General features: G+C 43.8%; 1 protein-coding gene across 2 annotated transcripts in view; it reads left to right on the top strand.

Annotated features, from left to right (window-relative positions):
- CERS5 (ceramide synthase 5) overlaps positions 1 to 15,142 on the top strand; it is an 89,818-nt gene that overhangs the window by 60,135 nt on the left and 14,541 nt on the right. For both annotated transcript variants that reach the window (XM_056859555.1, XM_056859563.1), the window contains 2 exons: positions 8,474 to 8,602; positions 10,065 to 10,171. In XM_056859555.1, coding sequence (XP_056715533.1) covers positions 8,474 to 8,602; positions 10,065 to 10,171 — 236 coding nt within the window. The remainder of the gene's footprint in view (positions 1 to 8,473; positions 8,603 to 10,064; positions 10,172 to 15,142) is intronic.

The raw sequence follows: 15,142 nt of genomic DNA, 5'->3' as shown, positions 1-15,142 counted from the left end.
TAACACCAAATTCCATAGGGACCAGGAATTAGTGCTCCCCTCCTTCTGCCCCAACCCACAGCATCCCAAGGAAAGAGAATGGCACACTTTAGACCTCAGGAGGGCTCTCAAGATCTACATCTCACGCACCAAGGGCATCAGGACCTCTGAAGCCTTGTTTATCAATTTGTCAGCCCCGAATAAAGGCAAGCCCATGTCTCGCATGGCAATAAGCCGCACCATCAGATCTTGCATTTCCCAGGCCTATAGCTCCAGCAAGTTGGTCGTGCCACAAGGCATCATGGCCCATTCTGTCAGGAGTGCTGCTACCACAGCTGCCCTCCACCGACAGGCTTCCCTAGAGGAAATCTGCAAGGCGGCGACCTGGTCTTCCGTCTCCACCTTTGTCCGTCATTATAAATTGAATCTGTTCGCTTCTGCGGATGCGGCCTTTGGCCGCAGAGTCCTCCAGAGCGTTCTGCAAAATTCTTAACCCACCCGGGCCAGGGACAGCTCTTGTAAGTCCCACTTTACAGATGACCTCCTCTTCCAGAGCGAGAACAAGCCTTGGATACTCACTGTGAAGGCTCCTTCTGCTCTGGAATACGGAGGTCATCTGGCCCACCTCTCAGGAATTTAGCATTTGTTCAGGATTAGCTAGTTCGTTTGGGGATCTAGCAAAATGCTGCCTTATCCACAACGGAGCCACGGCTCTTAATTGAGTTGCTGTTACTAACACTTGTTGCTTCTTCTCACAGTTACTGTTGTTCTTTCTATTTACACCTTCCTGTTCCAAAAAAAAAAAAAAAAAAAATAAGGGGGCGGAATCTGAGTGTTCTTGTGCCCTATAGCTCGGAAAGTTTCAAACTGGAAATGAGGGGGCGTTTCCCCAGAGACAGGAAGTTAAAGTTTTTAGTCCTGCCTCCCAGAAGCAAGAGGAACGGAAACACCCACTTTACAGATGACCTCCGTATTCCAGAGCAGAAGGAGCCTTCACAGTGAGTATCCAAGGCTCGTTCTCATATTCTGGTAGGAAAAAATTGATATTCTGTGTACATGTGTAAGTTAATGTAGTTCTGAAATATTATAGGCTGTCATGTCTTCCAAAATGTAATTAGTGCAGCGGAGTAAAAAGCTTTTCAAAACAAATTTACATTTGACAAGTTCCGCACCCAAGAGAGGCCACTGAAGAAAAGAGATCCTTGTTTTAGTTGGAGAACAGAGATTTCTCCTAAAACAATATGAGTCTTGTTGTGTCATTGTGTCATTTTTAAACTGGCTGACACAAAAATTGTGTCATTTTTAAACTGGCTGGCTTTAGCAGTGGCACACTCAGCAAACATAAATCCATTCTGCAACCAAACCACCCTTCTGATAGGCTGTAGCAGAGGAGTTAACTTCATCCTATTTGATAGGACTAATCACTGGAAGCACTCCTGACTCCCAGAAATGGATCTTGGATGTTAAGTTTAAAATATTACCTTATGTGCTAGCACTGAGTTGATGCTTTCAGCCTGCTTTCTACAGCTAGGATGTGACTCTGTACTGAAGAATTAACCTTAGTTTATTTTGTATGCATCTGTTTTTCCTTTGAGAAAGAGGAGGGGGAGATTTTCAGTGCAATTCTGAGGGGGGGTTGTTGGGTTGGGCCAGGGGATGGCGTAGCTGTGCTCCCTTCTGAGCGGCTTGCCAACCTGAAAAAACAAGTTAAAATGCTATCTTTGAAAAACCCTGTGAAACTCCTCCATAGAAACTCCTCCTTTTTGCTGGCACAAGTTCGCACCGGCTAAAGGGGGTGTTTCCAGGGTGAAAGGGGATGCTCCCTTCGGCGGTTGCGTGAGCACTTGTGCAAGGGAAATGCTGTGGTGACGCCCAAGCCTTTTGCTGCTGCACTGCTCCCCGGAGCTGGTGTAAGTGACCCTACCACCGGCGTTAGTGCTAGTTCAGCTGGCACAACTGGCACTTACGCCGGCCCAGGGGTCACACTGGCTCCTGAGCTGGTCCTCCTCCCCTTCAGCATTGCTCTGCCCATTCCTAACTGTTTGGCTCAAAATTCCTTTGGTCTCACTAGGAATATTCAGAAGTAGTCTTGGATCCTAATAAGTGGGGAGATTGCAGAAGCAACCAGTATTTCTGGTGATATATATTGGGTGAAACCCACCCCACATAGGTGTTACATTATTATCTGGATGTACATTCATTATGGACAGGAAGAGAAGGAGGAAATCCATAAACAGATTTCCCCCCCACCTCTGGTTAAAAAAAAGCTAGTAAGAATTCATCTACTTGAAAATAGGAGTATAGCAAGTCAGTGAGGCAAAACCAGTTCATTCACATTGTTGTATGGTCTTGTTGAGGAGCACTGATTTGTTCATTCTTTCACTTTAGGATAACCTGTGTAACCACTTCATTATGTGACACTCCACGATGAATATATTTGTAGTTAAGCTATACTTTTATCTTCAGGTTATGATGATCAAAGCAACAGTTCAGATATCTTTGTTTAACTCCTTGGCAGAAGGGTGACATAATGGTAGTGTTCATAGTGGATCTCCTCCCCTCTCATTTTCACAATAACTCTGAAGCTGAGCGAGTGACTGGCCCTGGGTCACCCCGTGAGGTTTATTTAAACCTAGGTCTCCCTAATCTAGCACTAGACTGGCTCTGTTTTACACTGTAGGTGAGGTATACAAAAGCGCAAACACCACTTACGCATTTTTGGTTTGACGCATTAACACATTTTTCCCAAAGAAAATTATATATGCTGATAAACCCTTTGGCAAATGCCACGTTGTTCCTGATCTAGCTCATAGAGCTGAGTAAAAATAAATAAATAAAACTACAGCCCCTTAAGTAGTCCTGTCTGTCAGTCTGACTCAGTTGAGTCAGCTGCAGCAATGTTTCCCTCAAGTCAGGGGAACACTTGCTGCTAAGTCTAGGGAAAAGGCTTTGAGATAATAATCACTTTGTCTTGGGATAATGTCTTCCAGCTATGCTTGGCTGATGCTGGCTTAGTCTTCATGCAATAGATCCTCTGGCATATAGTTTCAGTCACCTTTATTGGCATGATAATAGTGATAATAGTAACAGGAATACATAAAACATACTTGCTCAAAAGAGTCACACTTACAACAATATGGCCAAAACTTAACCATCAATTTAAAACTCTTCAGTTTTAAATGCTGTAATAATACATTCTCCCAAATGACAAATGAGAACCAGGACCTATCGCACAGCACAGCTAATACCAATACCCTTTTATGTATTATTTCCCAGTGTCTGTATTGCCTCAGTTGGTTTTATTGTTTATTTATTCCCTTACCCTCTTATTTTTAATAACACTCGCCAGAAACTCTGCCACCTGTTCGGAAACAGCAGGAATCCTATCCGCTAATAAAAATTTGGTACCATCATATGCTAAATCTTTTAAGGACATAAGGTGAGGGTTAATTAGTTCTAGGCGTTGTTTATAGTACAAGGGACAATATAGGAGAATATGTTCTACTGATTCTGGTTCTTTCAACTGACAGCTACATAGTCTTTTGTTCTGAGGAATACCCCTGTATCTACCAGAAACTATGGCTGGTGGAAATGTATTTAATCTGGGCAACATAAAGGCTCTGCGTAGGGAGGGATGGACTAAATTAGAGAAATATTCGGCCATTGTTCTTTTAGGAGGAGAAAGGCCAAAAAAGATAGGTGAGCAGATCTTATTCGCTCCAACATTTATTTTCTGCAATTCCATGTCCCAAATTCTCCCTGTAATCATCCGAAGAATATAAGCTTCCCCGGAGTTTGCCAATGCCTCTATATCAATACCAAAAAATCTGATTTTTACTATAAATTGGGACCATTTGGATACATAAGGGTCCGCAACCAAACCGGTTATGAGGCTGTTTAGGGGAGCTCGAAAATGTAGGCGCAGCCAGAACTTAATGGTAGAGATCCAGGCTCAGGATTCAATAAGGTGGGGGGCCAACTCTGTGCAAAGTGTAAGGTATCCAACTGAGTTGGGTATACCCAGTATGCGCCGCAGAAAAGTCAAATTTGTCCGTTCTACCCCGTTGTTGAAAGCTTGGATCCACACAGGGATGCCATACAATAAGTGTGGAATGATTGTGGCCTGGAGAATTCTTATTGCCGCTGGTACAAATTGGTTTCCTTTTTGGTGGAAAAACTGGAAAATAGCTGACAACTTGCTCTTGGTTGAGACAAGGGAACATTCCTTATGGATAGACCAGTTCAGGTTATGAGAAAAAAGCATCCCCAAATATCTAAATGATTTAACTTGTTCGATTTCCCTATGTCCGATTCTCCAAACCGCCCGTTTCCATGATCAGGAAAAAACTAAAATTTTAGTTTTGGTATAATTGATGTTTAGAAAAAATTTTGTCGCAGTAAGATGCAAAAGCTAACAAAGAACATTTCATACCTACTCTAGTACAGGAAAGCACCACTGCATCATCCACATACAACAGGATGGGAACATGATAAGAATTCAGTTTCAGAGCATGATTTTCCAGACTAGACATACGAGAGGGGAGGTCAGCGAGAAATAAATTAAACAGGGCAGGTGCTAAAATACAGCCTTGCTTCACTCCTTTAGTCACCGGAATCTTTTTAGTCAGTGAACCTTTATTATCCACTCTAACCTGACAGGTGTTTGAAAGATATAGTTTACACAATAGCCATAAAAGGCATCGATCTACAAGCAATTTTTGCAATTTCTCGCAAAGGGCAGGCCTATTGATAGAATCAAAAGCGCCCCGAAGATCTATGAAGGCGGCGTATAGCTTCCCTTTGGAAAAGTGAAGGTATTTTTCAGCCAGGAAAGACAGTGTGATACAGTGGTCTAAGGTCGCACGATTCACCCCAAATCCGATTTGTTCTTTCCCTGGAAGATTTTGAGTGCTCATCCACTCAGATAGCTTTAATTGCAGATGTTTAGAATACAGTTTCCCTAATATGGAGAGTAAACTTATTGGTCGGTAATTCTCAGGCACTGTCGGGTTACCTTTTTTAAAAATCGGAATTTTAATAGAATTTAACCAAGAATCTGGGAGGACCCCATGTTTATCTATTAACGTGAATAGTCGAGCAAGGGGATCCGCCCACCAATCAATATTATTCTTGATAAGTTTTGCAGGTATACCGTTGGGGCCCGGGGCTTTTTTTTTTTAATTTAAGGCTAGTTATGAGATCACATATTTCTTTTGAGGAGACAGGTGGCCAATCAGGCATATCTAGGCAATCTAGTGATTTTCTATCAAAGCCAACGAAAAGAGGGTCGTTGAAAAGAGTAGTATAGTGCGACACCCATTTCTGGGCTGATATTGAAAAATGGGAATTTCCACTAAATTGATGATCTGGCCTGGATATCATGGAACTCTTTATTGTTTTTGCTTTTAAATGCAACGTGAAGTTGGGACCATTTCTCTGAGGAGTAGGTGTGTTTCTTTTGAGTTAGAAGGACTTGACATTTCTTCCTCAGTTCATAGTATCTGGAGATGGGCCAGGTACATGATCCAGAGCGGATTTGGCAGAACAATAAACGTAGTTCCTTTTTTGCGTTAAAGCATTCTTTATCAAACCAAGGGGGCATCTTATCTTTCTTGAAGTTAACTCTAAAGGGTTGTGAGAAGGCCTCCAAACTTGTGATGATGGAATTATAAGTTAGCCTCTGTCATGCTCTTTGCGCCAGATAGCTTAAAATTTAGCTGGGAAGCACTATTGCTGGACAGCCATTGATTAATTTGAGTCTGGCAGTCTGATGTCCGTTTAATCCTTTTAAGGTTGTGATAGTACAGATTATCCAAACGGGATGAACAAGGACTTTCTAGATCATAACTGAGCTTAAAGAACAGTAGGATTGGTAGGTGGTCACTTTCTGTTCAATCACCTATTGTAAAGTTAATGATGAAATCCTTCAGCTCCTTTGAGATAATAATACAATCCACAACACTGCATCCACGAGGGGAAACACAGGTATATTCCCCTTGAGGGTCAAATTGGCTAGAACCATTTAAAATATTAAGGTTAAGACTAGAGCATAAGTCCACCAACTACTGCCTGGCCTTATTAATGATCTGATCTTTTGATTGTCTTGAAAGCAAGAAAGGGGCCGGGATAAAGTTCTCATCATTCCAATTCATAACCTTACCCAACCTATTGTTGTTACTACCCAATATTGCATTAAAATCCCCACCCATGAGGAAAGACAAGAAAGTTTTGAAGCCCTGTGCGGCTGTTTGGCTCTTTCTGTGGCAGACAGAAGAGTCATCTGCTCTTGGAAAGTAAAAGACAGGATGGGATATTGATAATCATCAGATGTATTTAGTCAAAACTTTTCTTGCAGTATAGTGGAGCTGTATCAATTTAATTACGAAACTTGTCAAACTTGTTGAAGGTGACTGAAAATCTTCAGTGACTTGCAGTACATCCTTTAAAGCAGGGGCGGGGAACCTTTTTTCTGCCAAGGGCCATTTGGATATTTATAACAGCATTCGCGGGCCATACAAAATTATCAACTTAAAAATTAGCCTGCTATATTTGGTCAAACATTTAGCCAAGAGGCCCGACCGGAGACGGCTTTGAGTGTCTGCCACATAGAGCGACTTGCTTTTGAGCTCTGCTGTCCCCAGCTGGGCCCAAGAGATTCAGGCAGGGCAGCATCCTTCTGAGCTAGAGATCTGCCAGACCAAATGATTTCACGTGTCTTATACGGGCCTGACGTTCCCCACCCTTGCTTTAAAGCTACCTCTGGTTCTGTTCCTAGTTGTTGTTCTATGACAGCAAGGCACAGGAAGGGGTTTGTTCTTGTGCCTTTACCCTCCTTTGCATACAATATTTATTATGCATCAAGCTCTATGCCCATACGCTGGTATGGCAAGTCTCCACTCAATCAATCAACACCCCCTTTTTTTTTGCAACAAATGGATGGCATGAGCTAGGTCTCCCTTCTTGCTTGCACAGTTGTCTCATGTAGAAAGATTCTAGATCACAGCGTGAATTGCTTAGAGATGGAAAGTAACATGTTAAAACAACAGTATCTTCATGCTGCATCCTCATGTTCAACTATCTCAATTCATTCAAAGGCGGTAGAAGCTATAATCCTCATAGAAGGTTGGCAGTGGGAAATTAGAGTGAAGAAATTATCTAGAGGTTGAATTTCCAAGCAGGGAGGAAAGATTCCTGGCTCTGCCACAGAAGGAGTAGATAAATGTTGTTATCCATAGAATGCCTTGGAAAAGGAGAGAAGGCCTTCTATTAGTATTACAACTAACTGATTTAATAAATGGTAGATATAAGGGGCCATAATCTGGATGGCCCAGGCTAGCCTGATCTCATCATATCTCAGAAGCCAAGCAGGGTTGGTCTTGGTTAGTATTTGGATGAGAGACCACCAATACCAGGGTCGCCATGCAGAGGAAGGCAATGGCAAACCACTTTTGTTAATCTCTTGCCTTGAAAACCGTACAGGGTCGCCATAAATCAGCTGCTACTTGATGGCAGTTTACACATACACAGATATCAGGGGGAGGAAGACATGTGTCTGCAACAAAAGGGGCTAGAGATTACTTTCAGTTTTTAAATGACAGGTGATTCAGAGGAACAAATAGTTATAACATTATATAGCAATATGTCAGTTACTTGTTGTTTATTTTAAAAGCCTGGAAAAAACCTTCCAGTTTCAGAAGGAAATGTAGAAGGGGGGATGATACCATTGTGGGAGGGGCATGCAAAATATGCACCTTCCTCTCCATGTGGCATATAAACACACTTTGTGATCTTTCCAAAAATTACCTTACCAAACTAGGTTTTAGAAAGAGTGCAGGGAAGTTGGGGGAAACACAGAAAGTGAATGATTAGGGGATGATTTTTGTGGGGGTGCTCCAATAAAACCCACTTTTATTTGGAAAACTTGCTGTGATTTGGAAAACCTCTGTGTAAGCAACCTATGTTTACATATTAAGGGTAGGGATTGTAGCTTTTCTTGTGTAGAATTCAAGATTTTTATTTTTCTATTCTATTTGGTATTGAAGTAGTAGAGAATGGGATTAATGTCCACATAACCTCATTGAAATAGGATTGCAAGGACTGGGACCTAGAGGAGTGAATTGCAAAATTTATCCTCCCATTTCTTGGCAATTCAACCTCCCCTCTCCCTTTTCTCTCTGAACACTTATTAGAGTTTGTGTCCACATTGTCAGCACTTTCTCTTCTGCTGTTGAGGATTAGAAACTTTCCCATTAGGAAGAAAAAGCATAGGTTCCCAGGAATGTTATTGATGCATCAGTTTTAATTCACTGTAAAGAGATGGCCTAGCCACCATTCAGTAACAAAAACTCTTATGGTTTCAAAGTTACCAACTTCATGCTGAAAAAGGTTCACAGGTGCTTACTAAATATTTCTGAAATCTACATTATGCTGGGTGGTATGTAACATGATGACCTTGGTCTCCATAGCCTCCTCATGCTGCTGTGTCTTCTTTCAGGATTTCCTAATAATGTTTGTCCATCATGTGGCTACAATTGGACTTATTAGCTTCTCTTACATTAACAACATGGTACGGGTAGGAACCCTGGTCCTGTGCCTTCATGATGCAGCAGATTTCTGGTTAGAAGTGAGTATGTCTGCTTCCATTTGGTTTTGCTGCCATATTCGTTCTAATGAATTTTCATCACTATTCTCATTTGTATCCGAATAACTTTCATTGGTACATTTTGTGCAATCTTCGTAAGAGAGAAAACAAATGCCTTTGGGTTGGTATGATGGTGTATAGAGTTAAAGATGGGTGCCTCCATCACAGTAACTAAGTTCTCAGGTTTGAGCTGTTGCTTTCAGTAGACCTCCCCCCCTCCCCTACACAAACATTTTGAATGCTACTCAAGTATTATAGAATAATCTGATTCCACTCATACACTGAGAAAGGATTCTTTCCAAACACTCCAAGTAACATGGGTTGTTAAAGTGTCAGGCAGGCTTCCTGTAGAGGTATTGTCACTAGCTTGGAGAAGTGCAAACTCTTACCTGGCAACGAGTTCTGCTCTGCAGTTGTTTATTTCTGCAAGCATTTTGTGTGTGTCCTTCAGGGTTTTTTCCCCATGAGGACCCTAAAACATGCCATGCTGTCCCTTCCTTTTCCAATGTTTTACTTGACCTTGTATTTTGTACATAAAAGAATCCTGTCTACCATGTATCTTCAGTCTTGGAACATAGTCTTTTAGAATGTGTTTTTTATTCTGATATAAGCAAATCATGGATTTTGCCGCTTCTTCAAGGGAAGGCAATATACCTATTGGAGAGAAACAAGAGTGTTCCTAGCAGGTGTTGAACACAAGGCCACTTTGGGTGTTGCAAATTTCTCCCAAGATGTAATAATATGAATAAATAAGTGAGTCCGAGTCAGGTTATTAGGGCTGTTTTTAATTTTGTTGGTGTGATACTGCTTGAGGCCATTGAGTCGGATGAGTAGTTTCATTTAAATAAGTATCTTCAGTCTTAATTACGTTCAAGGCTCAAACTATTTCTTGAGAGACAATTATGACAAATAATACAATCACATGTAACGCTGGCTGTTAATCATAAAATAAACAATTTTACATCCCCCCCCAGCCTTCATTTTCCAGAACCCCCCCCTCCCAATCAGGCTTGGTATACAAAACCACATCCTTTTTTCCTTGCTGATCCCATCTTCTCATGATGTGCTTAAATATGTATTCAGCATACACACCACTTTCACTCTGGCGTTTTTATACTGATTTCCTTCCTCTATGTGCTCTATTCCCCTTGCTTTGCATGTCTAAAAGTGCACTCCTAAGGAGTGCTACTCCAGTCTAAGCCTATTGAAATGAATGGGCTTAGAATGGAGTAACTCTCCTTAGGAATGCACTGTAAGTCACTTAGACCATGAACTTGAGAGCAAGTCTTGTGTCTTTTCTTTAGTTCATTCTTTGTATAACTCATAGTTATTACAGATGCACTAGATATAAGAATAATGTTGCATTTAATATTCTGTTTTCTAAGTGATGGAATTTATTTTGCTTGACAGCAGGAGTTTTTCTAATGCTTCCCACTTTTCCTAGGCAGCAAAACTGGCCAATTATGCCAAGTATCAGCGACTATGTGATTCTGCCTTCATACTGTTTAGCGCCATCTTTATTGTTACTCGTTTGGGGATTTATCCTGTCTGGTAAGTATCTGAAGGTTTCCTTACTGAGGGTGAGAGAGTTCCTTACTGGAGTCCATTTTGTCCAGAGCCCGAAGTGAAGTTTCTATAATTTAGTAGCTACATTCCATAGAGGTCCTCAGTGATGGGAGTCATTGGCGGAGCATGATAAGTCGACATCCATTAATGGGTCAGGGATGGTAGTACAAGTGAGGAGATGTTGAGAGCTCCATGCTCTGGTGTTGCCATGTTCATAATTTGCGTACAGTGACAAAATAGCTGAAGTTGACCCTAAGTTAGATGGCTGATCTCTTCAGTGTCATTCGGTGCCATTGTAATGTGTGTTTTATGGAAGGGGTGTCTCCTGCTTCTCCGCACTCATAATGGTGAATGATACTGCACAACTGATTCTTTCTCTCTGGTAGACGGGGCTGTAAGGCTATTTCTATGTTTCCCTTGCAGTGTGTGTTTTATTTGCTTTAGGGAAGTTAGCAAGCAGATGGCAGTATAGTAGACTGGTCAGTTTCATTTTGGAATTCCAGATTCAACAATCAGGTGCAAACTCCTTCCTGTATCAAATGTAAAGAGAAGTACAGCATTCTCATTAATCTCCATTCTTGGTGTCAATCCTACTTTCCCAGAATTTGGGGTATATTGCGCTTGGATCTTATTGCAGTAGTTGCTTCTTGTTTACAGTGGACATCGCTGTTTTTTTAATGTGAAAAGCTTACACACATATACAAGATTCATTCTCTTGAATAAATTGTTGGCTACGTGTTGGCTACATGTTTTCCTGATGGTGATCCTATTTGCCCTGCTGGAACTAATGTTCAGATGGATGGGTATTTGTTGCTGTTCTTTTTTGTTTTCTTGTTTTTGAAAACCATACCCAGCCTCGGTTCATTCTCACTGGAGGAGTGTTGCCATTGATACCTCCTTCTGATGTGTAGGTGATAGTGTCCTAAGGGAAAACACCATAAAGTGGCCTCTGGATAGTTTTTCTTTAGCAGGTGGGCCACTTCATGCTTACACAGCCTCTCCAGAAAGTCTTATGAACGTCTGGCTCTTTTTCCAGTCTTATTAATACATTAACATCTCTTTGTACCATAATGGCAATAGAACTGAAATCCCCTAAAAACAACTGGACAAAACAGAGGGGGAGGGAAGACCCAACCTAAAAAAAAAGTTAGGTACCCAAAGGTTGGGTGGAAAAGAAATTAAACTATGAAATATATTTATTATAAAGCGCTCATGCTTATATTAAAAACAAGACCCATGTGGCAACAAATACAAGGTTGAAAATCTAAAACCACATGCCAAATGCGTTTCGGCCCCCAGGCCTTCATCAGTGGTCTAGTAAAACATATTGTGCAGTATACACATAAATCAACAGATAAAATGATTTTGTAACAGCCCAGGTATGTATTTTCAGATGTCTCAAAAAAATCAAGAATAAAAATATACGTTAAAAACAGTTCTCCTCTGAGGCAAGGGCACTTTGAGCTGTGGGTGGTTATCCTTGCTCCGCCTGGGGAGGCAGGACCAATCTGAACTTCTTGTCTCCCTTGGCAGGAAACCAGCCTACCAGAACTCAGTTCTAGTCCTGCCTCTGAGGGGAGAGCAGTGTTTAGACACAGCTCTGTGTCTTAGGCTAGAATAGATCTTTTTCTCCTTCCTTTCCTATTTGTCTTTGTCGTCCTGTGGCTGTTCGTGTACCCTTCCCGACTGGTTGTGTCCACCTAGTCTCCTACCCATACCTTCTCCTATGTTCCTCTTCCTACGGGGCTTGGGGGTATAGGCAACATGGTGGACACCATTTTGGAGAGGGAGGATGACCTTCTGTCTGGGGAAGATTTTCGGTCAGGGCTAGTCCAATCCGCTCAGAGGGACAACATTTCCCCCAACGACTGCGGGGTCGGATCCTTGGGGAAAGAAGCCTCACCAGGTTCCCACCAGAGCGGCGAGGAAGCGGCGGCAGCGGTGCAGCCCCAAACCAAAAAGGCGCGAAAAGCTGCTCCAATTCTTGCCAGCCTCCGAAAACAAAAGCGCAGCCCCAAGATCGACGCAGGCTCGAAAGCTGGGGGGAAAACCTCCCCTCTTCACCTCAGGCCTCGAGCGGATTCAAGAGCAGCGCAGGAGCGAAAGCCGGGGGGAAATCCGCCGCCTCTCACTGCCAACCTCAGATGCGGTCCCTAGCAACATCATGGCTCCCACTCCCAACAGCGGTTCAAGGTCTCCCTCCGGGAGGTGGTAACGTACCCCCCCTCTAGAAGCAGCGGGTGGGCGTTTTCTAACCAGTGAGCAGGCGAATGATCTTGTTAATGTAGTCCTACAGAGACAATGGCAGGCCTTTCAAGCCTACCAAATGTGCCTGCCCCCCTTCCCATGGTTGGGTCCCTGTGGGTCCCCATCCACCTCTGCCTCACAATCCTTCAATTCCACCAAGACCAGAGGTCTGGATTTAAATGAGGATCAATAATCCTCTGAGGAACCAAAACCTAAGTATAATCAAGGGGTTAAGGAATGCTTTCCTAGAAAGAAAGTCCAAAATAACCTGGTGCCCTTTCCGGAATTCTTTATGAGGGTAGTCAAGGAAGAGTGGGAAAATCCTTCTTCCAGTAAACAGATTACTCCAAATGTCAGGAAGTATTACAATCTGGTCCCTCACGCGATGAGCATGGTAAAGATTCATCTAGTAGATGCCCCTATAGCAGATCTCCAGAATCCGGGTCTTGTCCTTGAGGATGGGGTGGGTTCTCACCGTGACCAACTGGATAGGAAATCAGACTCCTTGGCCAGGAAGGCTCACGAGTCTGCAGCCATGCCTATCCAATCCAGTGCCACCATATCTATATTTGCCAGGGCTTCCTATCTCTGGAAGAAGCTTATCCAGCTTGCCCCTCCTGAAAATCGCAGGCTGACAGGGGGGCTCAAGAGGGTACTCAGTGTGATTACGCTGATGGCAGATGCCTCATTAGATTCCATGGCCCTTGCAGCATGGTCTATCGCCTCCATCACCTCCATCAGAAGGGCCATTTGGTTAAGGGCCTGGCAGGCTGACTTCGGATCAAAAGCCATTCTCACGGCCTACCCCATTCGGGAAGACAGACTGTTTGGAGAAAAATTGTATAGGATTCTGGTGGCAACCAGGGATAAAAAGCACATAATGCCAAGGCAGGTTAGAAGTGACAACCGTCAAGCCTACCCCTCCTTTTGCTCCTCCAGGGTCTCTCCTAGGTACAGAATGGATTACAAAAAGGGTTCCTGGAGTCAAAACAGGTCCTTTCGTAAAGGGGGAAAGTATCACAGGCATGGTCAACAGCCCAGCCCAGAGAAAGGTGACAAGTTCCCCAAGAATAACTCCCAGTGACGCCAACTCGTTGGGGGTGGGGGGAAGGCTACAACAGTTCCATTCCAGATGGGTCCTCTCCAATCTAGACAACTGGGTGTCCCAAATAATATCGAGGGGTTACCTCCTGGAGTTTTCCTTCCCACCAAAGGATCGTTTCCTCTCCTCCCCAGTTTCTCTCAAGTCAGAGAAGCGCACCAGGACAATCAAGGCAATTCAACACCAATTATACATCAGGGCCATAGAGCCGGTTCCCACTCCCAAAAGGAGAATGGGAATCTATTCAATATTCTTTACGGTCCCCAAAAGAAACGGGGACTGGACGGCCATCCTCGACTTAAAGCATGTAAACAGAAGGATGGTGAGCAGGCATTTCTGCATGGAAACGTTATGCTCAATTGTGGAGTCCCTCTGACCATCAACATTCATGACAGCAGTGGACCTCACGGAAGCTTACCTACATGTCCCCATCCATCCCACACACAGGAAGTTTCTCAGGTTCGCATATGGCCACGACCATTACCAATTCAGGGCCCTCCCCTTTGGCCTGGCTTCCGCCCCACGGGTCTTTACGAAGATCCTGGTCACCGTCACGTGCTGATTGTGAAGTGACGTGTAGAGCGGTGAGGCTTGTGCTACTCAATTTCTCCACGTCACTTCACAGCACGTCCTCGTGAGGACCGACAACACAACAACAAAAGCCCATCTGAACAAGCAGGGGGGCACAAGGTCCTCAGGTCTCCATCGAGAATCTGTTCAGATATTCACATGGGCTCAAGCCAACCTCAGATCCATTCGGGCAGAGCACATAAAGGGTTCCTTAAACGTGCAGGCACACTGGCTGAGCCACCAGTACATGGACGAAGGAGAGTGGTCCTTAGATCCAGACTCCTTTCAGCTCATAGTGCAAAGATTTGGTACTCCGGCAGTAGATTTGTTCGCCTCAGCCGACAACTACAGACTGCCAAGATTCTTTTTGAGTTTCTTCCACCAAAGGGCAGAGGCAACAGACTCTCTCCTAAGTCCATGGCCGAAGGAGTTACTTTATGTGTTCCCGCCCCTACCCGTACTCCCCAAGGTCCTCTGCAAGATCCAGCAGGAGAGGGCCAACGTTCTCGTGGCTCCCTTTTGGCCCCGAAGACCTTGGTTCACAACACTCCGTCAAATGGCGATCCAGGACCCTTGGCGGGTACCTTCAGCTCGGGGCATCCTGCGACAGGGTCCACTAGTACATCCAGACCCTCAATGGTTTTGTTTGATCGTGTGGCACTTGAAAGGTTGAATCTCCTTGATCAGGGGTATTCCAAGGAGGTTGTAACCACCATCTTGGAAGCACGCAGACCTGCAACACGCCGCCTCTACAACATGTCTTGGAAGGCGTTCGTTAGATGGGCCCGCAGAAAGAAAGTGGACCCCTTAACTCCGGGAGTCAATAACATCCTGGAGTTCCTACAGGAGGGCGTGCGCCTAAATCTTTCAGCTTCCACTGTGAGACGCCAGATTGCAGCGATTACCACAGTCATTCCAACTACAGGAGGAGTCACCACGTCCAGACATCGACACATCGTCACCTTCCTCAAGGGGGTCACCCAAATTAGACCCCCTACCATGCATAGGTTCCCTACATGGAATGTCAACTTGGTACT

The sequence above is a fragment of the Euleptes europaea genome, chromosome 1 (assembly GCF_029931775.1).
Source record: "Euleptes europaea isolate rEulEur1 chromosome 1, rEulEur1.hap1, whole genome shotgun sequence".
Classification (NCBI taxonomy): domain Eukaryota; kingdom Metazoa; phylum Chordata; class Lepidosauria; order Squamata; family Sphaerodactylidae; genus Euleptes; species Euleptes europaea.
Note: the sequence above shows the minus strand (reverse complement) of the source record. Positions and strands in the feature narration are given on the sequence as shown.